Below are 22,794 nucleotides of genomic sequence, written 5' to 3' on the forward strand. Positions count from 1 at the left end.
AGATGGTCTGGCCTGTTTTCAGGATGATTTTCCTTGGCCTTCCTAATGTAGTGCTGTTTATCCTTAGCTGCATCTAGGTGATGATGAGCCATCTGTGATAATGGAATCTTCAGCAAAGCATTCATAATCTGGGTCTGTGGAGGAGTGGCCTAGTGGTTAGGGTGGTGGACTTTGGTCCTGAGGAACTGAGTTCAATTCCCACTTCAAGCACAAGCAGCTCCTTGTGACTCTGGGCAAGTCATTTAACCCTCCATTGCCACATTGAGCCTGCCATGAGTGGGAAAGCGTGGGGTACAAATGTAATAAAAAAAATATGATTTGAGCTGGATATTCTTCTAATGCTTCAAATGAGGTATTCCTCTAGTTAAGTAGATACAAGAATGGATTGATTTGGTCCTCAGAGGCATTCTATACAATTTGCTTTGCCATTCGGACAGTGTTTTCAGCCATCTCATTTTACTGAGTGTATCTGGGAGGACATTATCTCCTGGATTCTAAACAGTGCGACTGGAGTTGTGAGAGTTGTGAAAATGTATTATCTGTGGAGGCATCATCTCATCATTTGTGGGTCATCCTCTCCGGATCTGCTGTTACACCCTGGTAGATCTCATCACTTTGTCCAGCTCACAAATTATTATCTATGATTTCAGGTGCTGCGACTAGCTATATCTATGGGTGAGACTCCTCATTGATCAGTAAGGCAACTCTTCTCAAAAGAACTATTCTGTAAAAATCTATGACTGTAATCTGTGTTGGGTTACCAGTAGAAAAACCTGGTTTACTGTGTCAGCAATGACCACCTTGTTTCCTGGTATGTATTGTAGTTCAAAGGTACAGTGGTGGAAATAAGTATTTGATCCCTTGCTGATTTTGTAAGTTTGCCCACTGACAAAGACATGAGCAGCCCATAATTGAAGGGTAGGTTATTGGTAACAGTGAGAGATAGCACATCACAAATTAAATCCGGAAAATCACATTGTGGAAAGTATATGAATTTATTTGCATTCTGCAGAGGGAAATAAGTATTTAATCCCTTTGGCAAACAAGACCTAATACTTGGTGGCAAAACCCTTGTTGGCAAGCACAGCGGTCAGACGTCTTCTGTAGTTGATGATGAGGTTTGCACACATGTCAGGAGGAATTTTGGTCCACTCCTCTTTGCAGATCATCTCTAAATCATTAAGAGTTCTGGGCTGTCGCTTGGCAACTCGCAGCTTCAGCTCCCTCCATAAGTTTTCAATGGGATTAAGGTCTGGTGACTGGCTAGGCCACTCCATGACCCTAATGTGCTTCTTCCTGAGCCACTCCTTTGTTGCCTTGGCTGTATGTTTTGGGTCATTGTCGTGCTGGAAGACCCAGCCACGACCCATTTTTAAGGCCCTGGCGGAGGGAAGGAGGTTGTCACTCAGAATTGTACGGTACATGGCCCCATCCATTCTCCCATTGATGCGGTGAAGTAGTCCTGTGCCCTTAGCAGAGAAACACCCCCAAAACATAACATTTCCACCTCCATGCTTGACAGTGGGGACGGTGTTCTTTGGGTCATAGGCAGCATTTCTCTTCCTCCAAACACGGCGAGTTGAGTTCATGCCAAAGAGCTCAATTTTTGTCTCATCTGACCACAGCACCTTCTCCCAATCACTCTCGGCATCATCCAGGTGTTCACTGGCAAACTTCAGACGGGCCGTCACATGTGCCTTCCGGAGCAGGGGGACCTTGCGGGCACTGCAGGATTGCAATCCGTTATGTCGTAATGTGTTACCAATGGTTTTCGTGGTGACAGTGGTCCCAGCTGCCTTGAGATCATTGACAAGTTCCCCCCTTGTAGTTGTAGGCTGATTTCTAACCTTCCTCATGATCAAGGATACCCTACGAGGTGAGATTTTGCGTGGAGCCCCAGATCTTTGTCGATTGACAGTCATTTTGTACTTCTTCCATTTTCTTACTATGGCACCAACAGTTGTCTCCTTCTCGCCCAGCGTCTTACTGATGGTTTTGTAGCCCATTCCAGCCTTGTGCAGGTGTATGATCTTGTCCCTGACATCCTTAGACAGCTCCTTGCTCTTGGCCATTTTGTAGAGGTTAGAGTCTGACTGATTCACTGAGTCTGTGGACAGGTGTCTTTCATACAGGTGACCATTGCCGACAGCTGTCTGTCATGCAGGTAACGAGTTGATTTGGAGCATCTACCTGGTCTGTAGGGGCCAGATCTCTTACTGGTTGGTGGGGGATCAAATACTTATTTCCCTCTGCAGAATGCAAATAAATTCATATACTTTCCACAATGTGATTTTCCGGATTTAATTTGTGATGTGCTATCTCTCACTGTTACCAATAACCTACCCTTCAATTATGGGCTGCTCATGTCTTTGTCAGTGGGCAAACTTACAAAATCAGCAAGGGATCAAATACTTATTTCCACCACTGTATATGTCCAAAATCAAAAGTATCATTCTCTGTAGTCATTTAGACTTGAAGATGACCAGTGGCTTTGGCTTGAACAGTCACTTGCCCAGCGTAGACAGTATGAAAATGCTCCAGTGTATAAACCATGGCTAGAATCTCTTTCTCTATTTTGACATAATTTTGCTCTCCCTTTGTCAATTTTCAGGATGCCTATGCAAGATGTCTTCTCTTTTGCAAAAAGCAGGCCCCTAGACCATACTGGCTAGCATTGCATTGCACCACAAGATCAGTAGCGGTGTCCCAACACCAGAGAGTCCCTCAATAAGCATTCCAGCTCATCAAGCATTGTGCTGTCTCTCAAATCACCAAATGAACTTGTTTTCCTGCTCAAACAAGTCTATAAAGGGTGAATATATTTCACAGAACCCAGGTACAACTTTAGTAGATACATCACCATCCAAAGTAATCTCTAGACCCCATGTTTATTTATGGGTGTGTGCAAATAACCTATCACTTCAATCTTCAAGGAGTTTGGCTGCAGTCCTTCAGCTGACAGCAATTCATGTCCCACAAATTCTATAGACTTGCACCATAGGCACAACTTCTCTTGGTTTAAATGAATGCATTTTTGTCCTTATCTGACTAAGCAGCTTCAAGAATAAAGTCGTGGTCTACCTGAGTCTGCTTGATATTATCTCTACATCCCTAGGCCAGCATGTCATCCCTGATACAGGCTACCCCTCTCACACAGGACAGTGCATTTCAGTGGCACCTCTGAAATTCTTCCAGTGCCATGGGTATTATGAAGGGAAGACTGTTCCATCTATATTTCACAAATGGAGTTTGCTGCTCTTCTCATCTAGGACCACATGCCGGAACCCACTTTTAGTGTCAAGGCAGGTAAAAACCTTAACAATGTGTACATTTGGGAGACCATCCTCCAAATTGGCATGGTGTTTAATAGTTTCAGCAGAGACCCCAGTTGAGTGGTTTTGGGTTCATACATATTCTGATCTTTCCATTAGGTCTCCTGCATCTTAACCAGAATTCTAACTCTTCTAACTCTGCTTTAAATTTTTCAATGATAGTGACTGGCAGATGTCACAAAGGCATTTGAACTGGTTGGACAGTGGGGTCTAGTTCAAACTTCAGCCAACTGTCCAATCTGTCATACCCAGTGAAGATATCTGGAAACTGGTCACATACCCAGATGCTTGTCCACATAGCATTTGTTTCAGCAGCACAGTGCAAAGATGGAGTTTAGAGATAGAAGCTGGGACCACTGACAGACTTTCAGGCTTATTTTTGAAAGAGAAGGACGCCCATCTTTCGACACAAATCGGGAGATGGGCATCCTTCTCCCAGGGTCGCCCAAATCGACATAATCGAAAGCTGATTTTGGGCTTCATCAACTGCTTTCTGTCATGGGAATGACCAAAGTTCACGGGGGCGTGTTGGAACATAGCGAAGGCGGGACTGGGGCATGCCTAACACATGGGCGTCCTCGACCAATAATGGAAAAAAGAAGGGCATCCCTGATGAGCACTTGGGCGACTTTACTTGGTCCATTTTTTCTTATGACCAAGCCTCAAAAAGGTGCCCAAACTGACCAGATGACCACCGAAGGGAATCAGGGATGACCTCCCCTTACTCCCCTAGTGGTCACTAATCCCCTCCCACCCTAAAAAAACTTTTTAATTATTTTTTGCCAGCCTCAAATGTCATACCCAGCTCCATAACAGCAGTATGTAGGTCTCTGGAGCAGTTTTAGTGGGTGCAGTGCACTTCAGGCAGGCGGACCCAGGCCCATCCCCCTCTACCTGTTACACTTGTGGTGGTAAATGTGAGCCCTTCAAAACTCACTACAAACCCACTGTACCCACATGTAGGTGCCCCTCTTCACCTCTTAGGGCTATGGTAGTGTTGTACAGTTGTGGGTAGTGGGTTTGGGGGGTTTTGGGGGGGCTCAGCACCCATGGTAAGGGAGCTATGCACCTGGGAGCAATTTCTGAAGTCCACTGCAGTCCCTCCTAGGGTGCCCGGTTGGTGTCCTGGCATATCAGGGGGACCAGTGCACTACAAATGCTGGCTTCTCCCACAACCAAATGGCTTGGATTTGCTCATTTCTGAGATGGGTGTCCTCAGTTTCCATTATCGCCAAAAATCGGGGACGACCATCTCTAAGGTCAACCTAAATTTCACGATTTGGGCATCCCCAACTGTATTATCAAAATGAAAGATGGACGCCCATCTTGTTTCATTGATACGGGTTTCCCCGCCCCTTCTCCGGGATGACCTGCAAGGACATTCTCAGGAAAGCTTGGGTGTCCCTTTCAATTATGCCTCTCTTTAGTACCCAACAGGGGCTGTGTCATCTCATAATATAGAAGTTTATTTTGGAATTCTGATTATCCATGAGATTTATTACATTGTTTGTAATCATCCCTGTTGTTTATAGCTCTGTATTGTCAAAAATGTAAATATTAATTTCAGGAGACCAATGGGCATATCCTGATTCAAGAGTTTCTCTGGCCATCTATTCTGTCAAAAGATACATCATGGCCCCTCTATTCAACTGGAACCTCATCAGCTTGTCTCCAGCCTGCAAGCATGCATATAACCTTTTTTTGAGTTTTTATTTTTATCTCTTCTTAAGGCTAAAAGGATTTCACTATCAACATTGTCATCAGCCAGGAAGGGAACATTAAGCTGGCTTCGGCATTCACTGGTGAAGTGATTCTTTTTCATGCAGAGCTTGCAGAGTTTCCCATACTCTTTGCTTCATAGCTGCCATTACAGTAGTAGCATATGCCCTTCTGGCCAGCTTCTTGCCACTTGAAATCCAATGCATGCCTTTTGCTGCCTGAACTCTAACTTGTGCTGGGACAGTCCCTGTGCTTTTTCCTCAGCAATAATGTCCTTCATGTACTCAGAAGCAGCTGTGTTCATACAGCATATTGTGATAGCATTATTCAGGGTTAGCAATTTCAGCTGTCGGAGCATCTGCCATGTAGCATCTTCCCTGATATCAATAGCTATTCTATTATGTAGGATTGCGTTCTCTACATTTCTGTACTCACACAAATTTGTTAGAGGCTTAATTTCTGCTATTTATGAGTCAAAAGATTCATTAATATCCTGTAGTCTGTCGTTCAGGATATGCCTTTCACAAGTCACATTTGTTTCTCTGATGCAGTAATTTGCGAAAGTGTCCAGGATTTTGTTCACATCAAAAGCCAGGGTCTCATACAGTTCATGTGCTTCCACACCAATGAATTCCAGGAGAATGGGACATTTTCATTAGCTGATCCTCCTGGTTAGTTGCAATTTCATAATTACACCACTGGCTTTTGAAACGCTTAACATTCATAATGCAATCCCCTCCCAAACTCAGTGATAGCAGAAGTGGTAGAGGAAGTGGAATTGATTACTTGTTTTATTATTACTCAGAGTAACAACAGGAACTCATGTATTCTACCAAGCTGCATCCTACATTTCCTAGAAGGATCATAGAGACTTATGCGACAGCTAGCTGACTCAGCACATCATAGGGCCCAAAAATTAGCTGTTGCAGTAACCCAGCTGACTAATCACCAGTACATTTGGATTTTAGATTTAATTTCACTTTTTCCAAATCCAAGCTCAAGATGCACAAGTTATTCCCTTGCCCACATGAGTTTACAATTAAAGTTATGAATACATGACTGTCTTTAGATGTGATAAACTAAGAAATGGATGTACCTGGTAGATTAACCAGTTTTCATAGAAAATATGGCCATTAAAATTAAAGTTAGAATCTATGATAACCCAGGGCTACTGACAGGGGACATCTGCTCTAAGTTAGTAGCCTCTTCCAGTGTTATATAATGATCTCCAGGGTAAAAGCTTTTTAGATGGAGGGGCCAAACAAGCCAATTTCCAGTCCCACCTCAAGCCGTCAGGTTCCCGATGCAAAATATTGGGTGGGCCATGACCCAGAGGCCTACCCCATCCCACTGCCTATATGTTATAGAAGTGTATTTTCACTGAAAAATGATTATCTCTTACACATGTATAGCTGTGAGGTATTTTCAGTATCTCTAAACTCATTATCTCCTTCAGTGTCACTTTGTAGAGCTTAAAATATAAATCTTTGCCTAAGCATCGCTACAGCCACAGAACTCCCACTAGTTCTTATGGAGATGATTTTTGACACTTTCAAAACATTTTTTATGCTTTGAGAAAAATGAAATACTAGCTGAAGTCAGCCCACTTCTTTAGCAAGTAACTCAGCATCTAAAAATATTTAACAAAATACCCCTACTTTAAAAGAATGATTAAACTTTCCCACGTTACAGCTATTTTTGAGAAAGCAAGTTTTTCCCATAGAGGATTGCATTTCCTTTGGAAAAACACCTTGGGGCTCATTTTCAAAACACTTAGACACACAATGTACCATAGGCTACTATCGGCACTTTGAATGTCTAAGTACTTTGACAATAAGCACCCTTGTGTACTGTTCTAGGCAAAGTAGTTTAAACAGCCAGCATAAACCATCCCCAAGCAAAAGGTTCACCAGTAGACTCTCAATTTTCAAGCAAATTTTCTTTATTGTAGTACTCAGAATAAACAAAGAAAATCTAAAGTACAGTTCAGTTGCTTGTAAAAGAACCAGGGCTTTTTTTGAGGGGGTACTAGGGGGTACTGAGTACCGGCACCTTTTCCATTGTCTGCAAAAATTGACCCATGGTCCCGAAGTTTTAATGAAAGAGCTCAGGACCTACACACCAATTCTGCCTTGTCATAGATTTTGTGACTGATTACAGGGGGCCTGGATATTATGGGGTGGGTCCCCTCAGTGATCACCCCACCCCTGAAGGGTGGCCTGGCATTTGAGTACCGGCACCTTTTTCGCTATAAACGCACTGAAAAGAACTGTGGCCTTCTGCTCATAGAGTCTATATCTAGCCACCTCAGAGGCAAGGAGATGGCCAGAACATCAGCCCAGCTGAGAGGAAAAGCTGAAACACTCAAGGAAAATAAGGGGGAAAGCTCAGAGAAAATAAATGGGAAATGACTTGGGGTAATGTCTTTGGGAGATCACTTAGGAAATTGACAGGGAGATGCCTTGGGGCAATGTGAAAAATCTTGATGGAATTACAGTAGATTAAGGAGGGATCAGCCCCTAGAACAGCTGCTGATCACAAAGGCATGCAAGGAAGACTGGACTCTCACACAACCCGCAGGAGCAGAGAGGGAGGGCTGTCCCTAGCTCAGAGCTAACAGGAGTCAATCATAGGAAAAGCAGTTCTAATACACAGTGCTATTACACAAACAATGCAATTAAATACAAATAATACTCTTATTAAATATATATCACAATATACCTTGCCTCCATGAATATGGGGGGAGAACACCTTGCATTATTCTAATTTCTATGGGGTCCTTTTACTAAGCTGCATTAGGTGCCAACATGGGCCTAACATGGTAAAAATTACCTCACATGGGACACATGAGTATCATATGTTACTTTTTGCATGTGTGCATGCTAACCATGTGGGGTTTTTTTGTTTGTTTTTTTGATGGGATATGTCATGTATAGTACCTGTTTAGTGCATGGATATTGCAGGACCTCTTGTGGCAGTAAAGTCTCTCTCAGTAATTTTTAAAAATGGACGCATGCTAATGGCAACATTAGCACACATTCATTAATGAAATAAACAGAACATTGAGCTTTTTACAGCTGTGGTAAAAATGGACTAAATGCAAGGGAATAACCCATGTAAGGGTGCACTAAAGCCATTTGGTACTACTGCTTAGTAAAAGGACCTTTATGATTCTCTGTACAACATGTATAATATTTCAGGGTACCTTCAACCTCAGGTGCTCAAAAATGAAATACTTTTCCAAAAGTTAAAAAAAACCCAAACAAACAAAAACAAAACTATCTGGTCAGTGTTTCCTTTATTCCAGGCAAACAACTAAAAATGAAAAGATTCCCTAAACCAACAGACCAATGCTCAAAACATAACACCAGTGCTAGAAGCAATTAGCAACAGACTAGCACTGGTGTTAGTGAGCACAGGATGCTCAGAGGGATTTAACACGGAAGACAATGTGTGTGCCAAAGATTAGCACAAATAGCATGCAAATGTCAAATGGATGTTAATGATGTCATTTCCTATTTCCTCCCAATGCTTAGAAAACAGCACACAAAACAAAGCTGTCCTTACCGCTGAAAATCTAATTCCAGCTCAGAGAAGGCATTAGGGTGTTTGAAGAGAGGATTTCTCAAGATTTTTTGTTTAGAATCTACCTGTCTTAATTTATTTTGGAAGTGGAAGAAAGTCTGTGCAAGCTTGTAAAGAAATAAATGTGTGTGCAAGTCCAAGCAAACCTGAAATTGAAAGCACACATTGGTGCCTGTTTAACGCACAGTAAATAAAAGCCTTCCAAGTAAAAAAAAAAAAAATCGGAAAGGCTTATATTTATATGTGAAGAAAACAGGTGCTAATGTGTTCTTCACTTTCAGGTTTGCCTGGCGCATGTGCGAAAGAGCTGAGCTTACTGTGAAACTCTTCTGCGCATGCACCAAACATATCCCCCTCTTGCTTTTGCTTTTACAACAAGCATATGATTTGAATACTTTTTCCTTTGAGCATTGGTGAGCTGGATTTCTGTGTTATTCCGGTGGTATTGGATCTGACTGTTGTTTTTATTGTGGGAGTTTTGAGCATTGGCCTGCAAGTCCCCATTTAAGAAATTCAATCCACATAGGAAAGTTTCCCCACCCCCCAAGTCAGGCTCCTATGCTACAGAGCTCTTTCTGCATTCATACACACAGTCCTTTTGTAATCCTCATTAGGGAAATGAATTCTGAGCACTCCTTTCAAAATCACAAAAGTCAATTCATGCAATACAGTATCCCCAAGTCCTGTGCTCAGTTCACACAAACACCCATTTAAACATCCTTCATATTGCTTGTCCGCAGCAGTGCAATAGAGATTAAGAACATAAGAATAGCCATACTAGGTCAGACCAATGATCCATCTAGCCCAGTATCCTGTTTCTAAAAGTAGCCAATCCAGTTCACAAGTACGTGGCAGAATCCCAAAGAGTAGCAAGACTCTATGCTACCGATCCCAGGGATAAGTAGTTGCTTTCCCCATGTCTATCTTAATAGCAGATTATGGACCTTTCCTCCAGGAACTTGTCCAAACCCTTTTTAAATCCAGATATACTAACCACTGATTCCACATCCTCTGGCAAAGAGTTCCAGAATTTAGCTATTCGTTGAGTGAAAAAATATTTTCTTCTATTTGTTTTAAAAGTATTTTAAAAATTGTCTTCCCATATGAACTAGCCAGTCCTTCCACTGACACCAACTAAGATTTATTTAGTTTTTGTAATGTATCCAGGACACAGTTTATAAGGCTATGCCTGCAGCCTACTGTAACCCAGGTCTCACAGACTAGCTCAGCTCTCTGACTGACCCAGGCCACAAAAATAAATCCTTTTCTCATCCACTCTCACAACTCCCTCTCCACACCTCATCCCCAATCCTTCTGTTTTGAGCTTGGGCACAGGCCAGGGCAAGATAAAAATCCAGAAGGCTGTAGGATGTTAAACTGGGCTTTAACCTCAGTATCTTTTAACAGTCTGGGAGTAAGCTCTTCACATCCTCTCACGCTCAAAAATACTTGCCACACCAAGGAGTTATCTTTTATGCAAACTTCACTGAACTCTGCAACAGGCAATTAATCCAAACTCAGTAATTCCTTATGTACAGTCAGCATTTGGTTTAAGAGGAAAGAGGTTTTCTTTCCATCCAAGACTATTTGGTACAGTCTTATCCACTAATTGAACGGTTTCTTATAGTAATCCCAACATATGTACAAATATACAACTACTCCAGTCCATCACCCATCCCTTTGGACTGTATAATCCAAGGCTGTGCTGATAGCATTGGTTGTCACCAACAAATTCCTTCAGAATCAGGCCTTCTTGTCTGTCCTGTCCTCCAGAGTTGTTCCTCGCTGGGCTACACCCTCTGGTCTTGAACAGGCTCTTCCCTATTCCTGCTTGTGGACTGGGCTCCCCTTGCCCACCCAGAGCACTCCTCTCCAACAGTTACAGCCTTTGACTGAAAATAACTCCCTCTCAATTCAACCTAAGGTTATCTGGCCCTTCAAGGATACCCCCTTTCCTACTAGGGTCCTGTCAGGAGTGAAGGCAACCAAAGATCATGTTCTCAGACATACAGGAACTTTTATTACCTTCAAACTCCACTTCTACTGTCAATCACTAACTAAAATCATTTCCCTCTGCAACTTATCCTAGGAACTCACCCCCTTGTGCTGGATCCTTTACCTCCCCCAATCTCAGATGGCTTCCCACAATTCCATACCCCTCCCCTCAGAGACTCTGGACTGGAGCATCCTTTCAGATGACTTAGTAATCCCCATTATAGTGGGGGATTTCACTAGTTAACAGCTTCTTCTTCCTTATCTGATAGCCACCTGATGGGCTGATTGTTTTGACTAGCAGTCACCTTAAACCCTATTGCAGAGATCATTGCAGAGTGAGCCATTGTTTAAGCTCTGGTTCACACTGTAATGATTTCCATTTCTTCCTCTGGGTATAGTTTTCCTTCTTTCCAGAACTCAAGGCTCTCCTCTGGCTGTTCAGAGGCCATGATCTCAGGCTGCCCCTCTTCTGTTCCCCTGACAGCATTTTTCCCAGGGAGCACTGGGGTACCCCATCCTCCCTCCAACTATTCTTTGGTTCCAGCACATATGAGTCATGGGACCTGAGCTTTGTCTGAAACTCCCCACCCCCACTTTATGACTAATTTTATACATTGGAAATGACATTGGAAGGCTCTGTGTGTTGAAAACAACTCCCTTCCTGAGTACATGCCAGATCTTCTCTATTCCCCAGGATACTATACTTACCCTGAGGCCAACTGGGTTATTCCTGGTTGAGAAATGGTTTTGTATCCTGGAAGCTTCCTCTCTGATTGTTACACATGCAGAGCCAGTGGTGGGAGGCGGGGCTAATGGTTTGGAGGCAGGGCTAATGCTGGGCAGACTTCTACGGTCAGTGCCCTGAAAATGGCAGATACAAATCAAGGTAAGGTATACACAAAAAGTAGCACATATGAGTTTATCTTGTTGAGCAGACTGGATGGACCGTGCAGGTCTTTTTCTGCTGTCATCTACTATGTTACTATTATTTCATTCATTTTGTCCTAAACCTACCTGTCCTCTCATTCACATATCTATGAGTTACATAAGAACATAAGAGTAGCCATACTGGATCAGACCAATGGTCCATCTAGCCTAATATTCTGTTTCCAAACACTGGCTAAGCCAGGTCAAAAGTACCAGGCAGAAACCCAATTAGTAACAATCCTGGGGCATGTCTGTCTCAATAGCAAACTATGGACTTTTCCTCCAGGAACTTGTCCAAACCTGTTTTAAACCCAGATACACTAACCACTGTTATCGCATCCTCCAGCAAAGAGTTTCAGAGCTTAACTATTCATTGAATGAAAAAAAAAACTATTTCCTTGAGGAAGTTACATGGAAATACTTTTAAAACAAATAGGATGAAATATTTTTTCACTCAACGAATAGTTAAGCTCTGGAACTCTTTGCCAGAGGATGTGGTAACAGTGGTTAGCGTATCTGGGTTTAAAAAAGGTTTGATTATAGTATTGTTGGTCTTATTCACCATCCCTTTGCTAATAATTCCTAGCAACCTGTTTGGTTTTTTGGTTGCCACCGCACACTGAGCAGAAGATTTCAGCGTATTATCTACAATGACACATAGATCTTTTGTTGAGTGTTGACCCCTAAGGTGGACCCTAACATCAGGTAAGTATGATTTGGATTATTCTTCCCAATGTGCATCATCTTGCATTTGTCCACATTAAAATTCATCTGCCATTTGGATGCCCAGTTTTCCAATTTCCTAAGGTCTTCCTGAAATATTTCACAGTCTGCACATGTTTTAATAACCTTAAATAGTTTTGTGTCATCTGCAAATTTAATCACCTCACTCGTTCCGATTTCCATATCATTTATAAATATGTTAAATAGCACTGGTCCCAGTACTGATTCCTGCGGCACTCCACTGATCACCCTCCTCCACTGAGAGAAATGACCATTTAACTCTACCCTCTGTTTTCTGTCCAATAGCCGATTCCTAATCCACACCAGAACCTTGCCTGCTATCCCTTTACTCTAATTTTCTCAAGAGTCTCTCATGAGGAACTTTATCAAAAGCTTTCTGAAAATCTAGATACACTACCTCAACTGGCTCACCTTTATCCAGTTGTTTAGTCACGCCTTCAAAGAAATGAAGCAAATTGGTGAGGTAAGACTTCCCTTGGTTGAACCCATGCTGAATCTGTCTCATTAAACCATGTTTGTTTATGTGTTCTGTAATTTTATTCTTTATAACAGTTTCCACTGTTTTGTCCGGAACTGATGTCAGGCTTACTGGTCTGTAATTTACCCAGTTATTTCATCTGGACATTTGTATTCATGGATATAGGGTGACTGCTTAAGTTGGTGGTTGCCAGAACATTTGCTGAAAAATTAGAATTAAATCTGACCTTTCTGTAACTCGAAATCTCAATGCCAGTTTTAAAAAAAAATGTATTCCAGACTGAAAAATGTTATCCTTGAACACCTATTTATCAGTTTCACAATCCTTACTTAATTTTTAAAAATATCAAAATCCTTTGTCACTGAACTAACAGTATCTATAATGTTCTCCATTGTAGCTATAGCTCCATTCAAAGGTACTTTGTGAAATAACAACAAATGTTTCAATAAAGACACTCAGAAGCTATATAGGATATCTGCTATACAAAAACAGCACTAACTTCTATCACAACTAAACAGCAAGATTACAATATGAAAAGCAACACTGAAAATTATGAGTTCAGAGGACACACACAGAAACTCATTGACAAAAAAACAAACAAAAAGAAAATTGTACTGGTAGAGATTCCTACATACTTGGAATGGCACTTCTCAAAGGACATCCAGCTTAGAATAAGGACATCCAAGTCGGTACGTTGTCGTTAGTACTAGTATCTTAGAACAGGATCTGCCAGCATACAACCTGTTCTAAAATACATGAGAAATGGACATCTATATGCTGGTTATGTCTAGCATAAACATCCATTTTACAAACTGCAACATCCAAACTAAGAGCAAGGCAAAGCAAGGGACATGGACGTCATTGTGGCAGCATAGAACATCCATGTCATAAAATGGTCACATAGACATCCATGTGGAAGAGTGGCCTTTCTCAGCCTACTGATCTACATCCTTGTAGAGCAGCAGGCTGAGAACTGGGGGACCCAGTTCATATCACTCTGGAGCAGTGGCGTTCCTAGCGTCGACGACACCCGGGGCGGATCACCGATGCGCCCACCCCCCCCCCCAGCGAAATGACACCCCCCCGGGTGCACGCCGCTAGGGGGGGTGCCGCGGCACGCGCCTGTCGGCTGCGAGTTCGAATCGCTACACTAAATTCTCTCGTTCGCTGCAGCTTCCTCCCTCTGCCCCGGAACAGGAAGTAACCTGTTCCGGGGCAGAGGGAGGGAGCTGCAGCGAACGAGAGAATTTAGCGTAGCGATTCGAACTCGCAGCCGACAGGTGCGCGCCGTGGCACCCCCCCAGCGGCGTGCACCCGGGGCGGACTGCCCCCACCGCCTCCCCCCCCCCCTTGGTACGCCACTGCTCTGGAGCTTCTTTTGATCTTGGGTAAGCCGCTTAAAACTCCATTGCCTCAGAAACAAACTTATTTTAAGCCCTCCTGGGATTTACACTGCTTTGATGACTTGCAAGTTATATATATAAGAAATTAATTTAAATAGTTTCAGTGCCAAGAATTCCCATAGTTCCTGAAGCTGTCATAAAACCCCGTATCCCTTGCCAGTTTCACATTCAAGGGGAGGGGGGGATTAGGAGGAATGATTTCCCTTAATCCTTCTCTAGCAGAGCACCTTTCTATAACCTGGACATGCTAGGTACCAGGTTTAAACACCAATGTCAATCCTTTTACACACAAATGTCCCTTCCCCTTTTGAAATTGGAGTTTTTACATCTATATTTTGACCCCTCCAAAAATATATCCACGCCACACCCCCTTGCTTAAGGTCGTACTGCTGTTTTAGACATTGTATCCCAGATTATAAAATTGGGATTTGGATATCTGTGCAATATGGATGCCTAAATGCCAATTTTCCAATGTCTAAAATATGAATAGAGCTTTTAAAAAAAGAGGGGCCTAGACAAATATTTTATTTCTGGCACACATGACGAGCACAGACCCTCATCAAATATAGAATGATTAAAAATTAGGTAGTGATGCCTCTGTACAGGTTTTTGGTGAGGCTCCACGTGGAGTATTGTGTTCAGTTTTGGAGGTCGTATCTCACTAAGGACATAAAAAGACTAGAAACAGTCTAGAGAAAAGCGACAAAAATGGTATTGGGTTTGCACCACAAGATGTATTAAAAGAGGCTTGATTACCTGAATATATATACTTCAGAGGAAAGGAGGGAAAGGGATGGCATTCAAATATTTCAAAGATTAATATAAAAACAAACCTTTTCCACAGATGGGAAGGCAGTAGAACTAGAGGACATGAATTGAGGTTGCAGAGGGGCCAACTTAGGAATAATGTGAGGAAGTACTTTTTCACTGAGAGGGTGGTAGATACCTAGGATGCCCTCCTGTGGGAGGTGGTGGAGATGAAAACAGTAATGGAATTTAAAAAATGCATGGGATAAACACAAATGAATCCTGTATGGAAAGAGAGTAGAACTAAACTTAACAAAACAAACTTAATGGTGCTTAGATGGCAACGCCAGTATTTGAGAAATAAAGCCAGTGCCAGGCAGATTTTTATGATACGTGTCCTGATCATGGCTAGACAGATCTGGATGGACAGGAGTAAGACTTCAGCAGATGCTCCAGTATTTGAGGAAGAAGGCAAGTGCGGGACAGAGTCTATTGTCTATGCCCTGAAAATGGCAAGGACAAATCAAGATCAAGTATACATATGTAATATTGCTTCATATCATATGCTATGAGTTTATCGTATTGGGCAGACTGGATAGACCATACAGGTCTTTATCTGCCACCATCTACTATGTTACTATGCTAGAAATTTATAAGCAAAACTGAATTCATCTTTACGCTTTTGTGAATTCAAAGGCCAGCACCATCAGTATCCTCTTTTTCATGTGCACCCCCAAGCCTAGAGTTATAGGTATCCCCTTCTTCTGCCCCTTCATCCAGGCCAGCCCCATTCTCTTCTCCCAGCACCCTCCCTGTTACTAGTACTGGCCTTGGAAGTGTGGGGGGGGGGGGGGATGCCAGAAAAGGAGATTATCGCTTCTCCAATGATTCCTATTTAGGTCCAATGCTAGCACCAGAATTCCTGCCCTCCCCCTCCTATGCCAGTACTATTATCCCACTCTCTGTTCCCTCTGCCTCAGCAATATTGCACCCCTTTTCTTGTGAAGTTCGGAATCATAGCAAAGTTTGGCGAAAGCAACAATTCAAGGTGTGTGGAGCTTAGTGGCAATCTACCATTCTAGTGGAACTGGGGCTCTCACCATTAGTGGCATGATGGTGGAAACATTTTACAGGTGGCAGTGGTTGGACCCTCACAATTAAGGTCTGTCTGTTCTCAGTTGTATAAGGTAAGGCAAAACTATATGAGCTAATGCCTCTACTAAATATGTACCATCTTTACAAGGGCCCTTGGAAATCATAAAAAAACCCCTCTTGTATCCATTTTCTATTAGTTTATTTGGCTTATAAAAATGTGTTTATTTAATGTTGCTAGGATGCAGTACATTGTAAGTTTAATTGACCTATTTACATTATTCCAGGAATTGAGATGAGTGGATTATGATGGTAAACTCAATGTTATTTAAGACTTGTTGTATAATGCAGAGATAGTTTAGTAAAATTAATATCAACATCACAGACAGTGAGTAATTGAGAAAATAATATCATGCATGATTTACCTGATGTAGAGTGTGTATCCATTAAAAAGACCTTCAACAGCCAATGTATCCATTATAAGCTTATACTGCAAAATGTTTCAATATAAGCTGGGGTGTTTTTTTTTCAGGAGGTATGTACTGTATATTGATCCACATTGCCTATATCCAGTTCCATTTCAGCTCTATATACTGCACAAAATAATCATTTCCTAAATAAAGACTTTTAACAACAAATGATGAATTGCCTTTCCAATATCTATGCGGCATATAATTAAAAATCTCGTGTGTGTCAAGGTTACTGTGATTATATCTTCCAAGCATGAAAGTACATAAATCTTAGTAGGACGCTCAAGACAGTTCTCATTCTTTCTTTGTGGCATATGCATCATTAGCCTTGTGAAATTGTACTTAAGGTCCTAAATGTATTATATGCACCTTATGGAGGAGGAGAGGGAGGTGAGATCTGACAAAGAGATCCAAATTCATCAAATGGGTAATGTGCTGGATGCAAGCATGCTCCAGGGTAATGGAAGTTCTAGAAGAGAGGGCCAAAATATTGGTCCAGGGCAGTCTTATCTGGGCCTGGTTTTAACCCACTGCATGCCTGCATTTGCTGTCTTGCTTTTGTTAAGAACTCAGTAGAGAAATCAACATTGAAAATCCATAGACACAATGGGGAAAAGCAAACTGTCCTGAAAAATATGGCAATCCTAAACTGAAAAGGGATAGGCACAGGAATGCCATTAGGAAAACAACGTATTCACATTGAATAGCCCTAAAGGCAAACATATTAACAGAATTTAAGCTAGCATGGGAAAACTATATAAATACATAAAGCATTGTGAAACTGGGATAGACCAAAGATCCATCAAACCGAGCATACTGCTTCCAACACTGAATAATCTAGGCCACGAGTACCTGGCAGGATCCCAAAAACAGTATGTAAATAAATTCTATCCTGCTTATTCCAGGAACTGGTAGATTTTCCCAAGTTCTCCTTAATAACAAGAGTTGGTCCAAACCTTTTTTAACCCTGCTATGCTAACCACTTTTGCCACATTCTCTGGAAACTAATTCACAAGCTTGATTATATGTTGACTGAATAAATATTTTCTCCAATTTGTTTTAAATGTACTACTTAGTAGCTTTATTGTGCTGTCCATCCCCAGTGCATCTAAATCTCAAGGGGGGGGGGGGGGTGTCAGGGGCATGTTAAGGATGAAATTTGGGCATTGTGCATTTTTCAGCCATAATGGAACAAAGCAAAACTATCCAGGAATAAAACTAAGATGTTTTGAACTAGACCTGTTTTTATAACGAATAAGGCACAAAAAGGTGCTCTAAATGACTAGATGGCCACTGGAGGGAATCAGAGATGACTTCTCCTTACTCTCCCAGTGGTCACTGACTCCCTACCACTCCCCAAAAATATGATTAAAAATATGCCAGTCTCAGATGTTATACTGAGGTCCATTACAGCAGCATGCAGGTCCCTGGTGGTGGGTATAGTGCACTTTAGACAGGTGGACCCAGGCCCATACCTCCTCCTACCTGTTACACTTGTGGTGGAAACTGTGAGCCCTCCAAATCTCACTAAAATCCCACTGTACTCACATATAGGTGCCCTCTTCACCCATAAACTATTGTAGTGATGTGTAGTTTGGAGTAGTCGGTTTTGGGGGGGGGGGGGGGGGTCAACATTCAAGATAAGGGAGCAATAAGTGAGGTGTGTACCTGGGAGCATGTATTTGAAGTCCACTGTAGTGCCCCCTAGGGAGCCTCATTGCTCTCCTGGGATGTCTGGAGGACTAGTGTAGTAATAATGCTGGCCACTCCTACATCCCAATGGCTTGAATTTCTATGTTTTCATTTGGACTTTTTTATTTTTTGTCAAAAATGGTCACCCCCCAAAAAAGTACAAAGCACAAAACCTTGTTCAAAATGGTATTTTCGAAAAAAAAGATGTTTTCCTTTTTTTGAAAATGCCCTTCTTTCCTATTTGGATTTTGGATGTTTTGTGCAAAACGTCCAAAGTCGGACGTAGACATCATATCGAAAATACCCCTCTATGTGAACTGGCCAGGGTCGGATCAAAAGTAAGCAGAAAAAAGGATTTCAGTAGACAATTTTGATCTATCGGGCTTTCTGGATGGATCAAGTCCTATGGTTTATAAAGCTACCTTGCCTGCTTCCTCTACTTTAGAACTAGATCATGACTGGATTTTGAGATTGTATTTATGTCATAAAGATGTTAGTTTACTAAGCTGCAGCAAAAAAAGTAGCCTTAGAGCACCCTTATGCAGTTTTTTTCACACTATGAACTATGAACAAGGCCAAACTGCTAAGACTATTTTTACCGCAGCAATAACAATAGCCTTTTTGTATTTTTTTTTTGTATGTATGACCATGCAGTAATGTCACAAAGAGATGTATAAAATCATAAGCTTAGTAAACATAGGGGGTTAAGTCTAATCAGGAATATTTTTATGTATGTATGATTCAGAGTTTTCTAACATGTAATGCAGAATCTACCTCTGAACTGCCACAGGAGGCCAGGGGACATTGCTTCTAGGAACTTAGGGGCCCTTTTGCAAAGCGGCGGTAGGGATACCATGCAACAAAACAGCACTACCACCAGGCGCGATAACCCTAGTTTTCTATTTTCTAGCGCAGGGGGCAGGGAGTACACATGCTCCCTTACTATCTACTAAATAGGTGGCAGTAAGGGTTCAGGCAGTAAATGGCCATGCGTTAATTTTATTATTAGTGCATGGCCATTTAAGACCTCCATTTTAAACAAGATTTTTATAGCCATCGTAAAAAGTGGCCTTGGCGTGCGGCCCTTTTGCATGTCCAAACTACCACAGGCCACTTTTTACTGCAGCTTTGTAAAAAGAAAAGCAAATTGTAGTAACAAATCCCCTTGCATTTGTTTGCAGATTTTCAGACGATATTGGTTGGTGTTCAAGAAGGCTTCTAGTAAAGGGCCACGGAGGTTAGAAAAATTTCCAGATGAAAAAGCAGCATATTTCAGGAATTTTCACAAGGTAAGGAATGTGTATGCTATAAATCATATTTACAATGTCTACTAGTCTCTGCATGGTAACTGCTAACATGGGATGTATTACTGAGAGCTGGAACAGTAACATAGCTAGATGAAAAAGACGTTAGATTCATCAAGTCACTCATGAGATAGATGATTATGATTGATTTTGTATGGTTAAGGTTAGTGTGACAGCATTGTGGGCCCCTTTTACAAAGCGACGGTAAGCCCAACACAGACTTACCACCAGGGGCGTAGCCAGACAGCAGATTTTGGGTGGGCCTAGGCAAGAAGTGAGTGGGCACCAAATGTTCTCTCCCCCACCCCCACACCAAAAAAATATCTCAGATGGTGGGAAAATGCTTCTCTCCAGTCTCCACTTTGGTAGTCTGCAGCAGGCATGCACTGAAAACTGAGCATGCAAAGGTGCCAGTATTGTGGGGAGCAGCATTTTCATTACCATGTGCTACTGTTGGATGGGCCTGAGCCCTAAGTGGGTGGGCCCCGGCCCACCCAGGCCCACCTATGGCTACGTCATTGCTTACCACTCTCTGAACAGGAAGTACTGCTGGGCTACTCATCAGCCCAGTAATAGTTCCCACCCCAAGCCCACTGTCATATCTGTCATATCTACCCAGAGGTAATCAGTGCCCGGTTACTACCAGGTTAGCACTGGAGCCCTCACCCCCACCTCAATGGGTGGTGGTAAGGACTCCCTTCGAAATGGCCGCGCAGCAAGTGCTTCACTTGCTGCATGGCCATTTCTTTAAAAAAGAAAGGCCTACTTTTTATGAGCTGTGGTAAAAGGAAGCCTCGGCGCTTGTCAAAAACTCGTGCTGATGCCACCGTAGGCCCCCTTTTGCCGCAGCTTGGTAAAAGGGGCCCTTTGACGTTTGAATATGAGCTTTTGAAGAGGCTGTATAGTACATGCAATGGCGACCTCTTGAACTATTGTAATGGCCTATATTCGAACGTCCATGAGAAACTCATGTGTAGACGAGATAATGCAAATGTGGCTGCAACAGCGGTGTTAAAGCAGACTCCAGCTTTGTCTAATATATTGACTACCCATTGTGGAGGGAGTGCAATCCAAGGAGTTAATTTTTATATTTAAAGTTTTAAGCAGGAAGAAACCAGCATACTTGTGGGATTAAGGAGAATGATATATGCCAAGGCAAGAACTTAGATCAAGTCAATGAGCCTTAGGTGCATACTTTAGAAGCTCCATTCACATTGTAAATGTTCATAAACTGGCATTTAGAGTTTATATTGTCTAAATCCCAATTTTATAAAGCCAGTATATACACATCTAAAACTGGAAAACTTGCATCTTGGCATTTATTGGGTGGAACTAGGGTGAATGTAAAAAATGAATGTGGCCTGCAGATTGAAAAGTACCAAAAGTGGGGTTACAATTAACAGAGATAAAGGCTATAAATGTTTGGAGGGGTAAATTTGGACAACTTTCATGGGGTCAGTAGAATGGGACTATGCAATATATTTTTTTCACAACTTTGATGTTTTTCATGTTCTATAGTCTAAAATCTGCAGGTACCCTAAGTGGGGTATGTGATTTCTGGGGTTACTTTTCTTATTGGGAAACATTTCTTACTGTTTTAAAAAACATAATTAGTCTATACCCAAGGCTGACATTTTGCAGGATTATGCAGATGATATCCCTCTATCTAGAGGTATGAATAAGTCACATACCCCGCTTTTGGTCCTTTTTGCTCAGCGGGTCACAAATGTTTATTTCCCATATCAGAAGGAGAATGCACATCTATGTCCAAAAAGATTGGTGTCAAGATTTAAACCCGCTACCCAGGATATCTCGAAAAGGGCTCCAATTGAACAGCGCTCAACTGGAGGGATTGAGAGGTTCACCTCCTTGATCCTCCTGTAGTATCCCCCCCCCCCCCCCCCCGAAAGTGAAACTGGTAAGGGATATCGAGCTTTGGGACAGTGTCAAAAAATATATTTATATTTCTAAAGCGGCCAACATAAATGGTTATGTTCTGGCTATGTAGCTATTCCTTAGCTTAAATGTTACCTCTTTTGACTGACTGATTTTTTAGACATTTATAAATCTAAAATGGATGCTCCTGCCACACCTAACTGGCACATAAATGTCCATTTCTCCGAGTATTTCAGCAGATCCAGTTCTAAAACACTAGCTGATCCTGAGGCATCCTGAAATGGACATCTCAATTCCAATTTCTACATCTTTTTAAAAATGTCTTTCTTAATGTAGATACCAGCAGAGAATGAGTTGTGGAAATTAGAGCAAATCCCTTTTTGACTTCTGGCCCAGTTTTGTGGAATTAATTCTGGTGGAAATTAGTTGTGAAGATATGGCTTTTTCTTACTATTTAGGGGGTGGGGGGATAAACTGGGTGGCAGGATTTGTGGCGGATTCAGTAGTACAGGAGGCACCGATTGGGATGGTGTATATAACATTTCTAGCTGGCTGTCTTTGCTCCATTATCAGTTGAGTGTGTATCATTGTGTGATGCTATTATTCTTAAAAAACTTTCTCACTGGGAGTTTTTGAGGTTTAATTTTTTATTAAGATTTTTGGTTGGTCTTCTTGGAAACCTTGAAGATCTGTTTGTGTGTTTATTCAAACTGATGGTGTTTGTTATTTAAATACCTTTACCCATTTTTGCTTAGAGTTCCAGAATTGTTTGAGAAATGTAGGGTGAAAAAATAAATACAGGTTAAATAACATAAACATCTCATAAATGACATAGGAAAATGAAAACAAAATGAATATGAATATGGCTTGCACACCCCTAGTGTTATGGTTTGAAGTGAAGTGACACATTTCTCTTCATCTTACTTGAGCTCAATGAAAGGACTGGAGGCTATAATTGAAAAACTCTTTTATACCGAACACTGAGGACAGTTTGAATCTGTATATGCTTATAAAATGTCTCTTAGAAAATTACTCATATGTACAAATATGTATGTATGATGACAGGAACGTTGCAGATTTGTACACGGCTTTAGCATAGGTATGTTCTGGGGTACAGTTTGGGTAGGACTTGGGCAGAGTTGGTATTTATACATGTTTTTTATGTGCAGGTAGAACTGTCCGTGTTTTCGTAAATAGGCACAATTTTTGCAGGATTTGTAGTGCTGTTTTATAAAGACATATAGGTGCAGACTTATTTTCTAAACTGTAAGATCTGAATGTCTTGAAGTGGCCTGTGACACACAAAAGAAGGTGAAGTCATTTCTGTTGCTAAGTTCTAAGTTACTACCAATGGCCAGCCTCATTTCTATTCTCTGTTCTCTATATAAATACATGAAGTTGCTTATGTAA

General features: G+C 41.7%; 1 protein-coding gene across 1 annotated transcript in view; it reads left to right on the plus strand.

Annotated features, from left to right (window-relative positions):
- Positions 1-22,794, plus strand: part of DOK6 (docking protein 6) — a 521,378-nt gene that overhangs the window by 68,818 nt on the left and 429,766 nt on the right. The window contains exon 3 of the mRNA XM_030186837.1: positions 19,366-19,473. Coding sequence (XP_030042697.1) covers positions 19,366-19,473 — 108 coding nt within the window. The remainder of the gene's footprint in view (positions 1-19,365; positions 19,474-22,794) is intronic.

The sequence above is a fragment of the Microcaecilia unicolor genome, chromosome 1 (assembly GCF_901765095.1).
Source record: "Microcaecilia unicolor chromosome 1, aMicUni1.1, whole genome shotgun sequence".
NCBI classification, from domain to species: domain Eukaryota; kingdom Metazoa; phylum Chordata; class Amphibia; order Gymnophiona; family Siphonopidae; genus Microcaecilia; species Microcaecilia unicolor.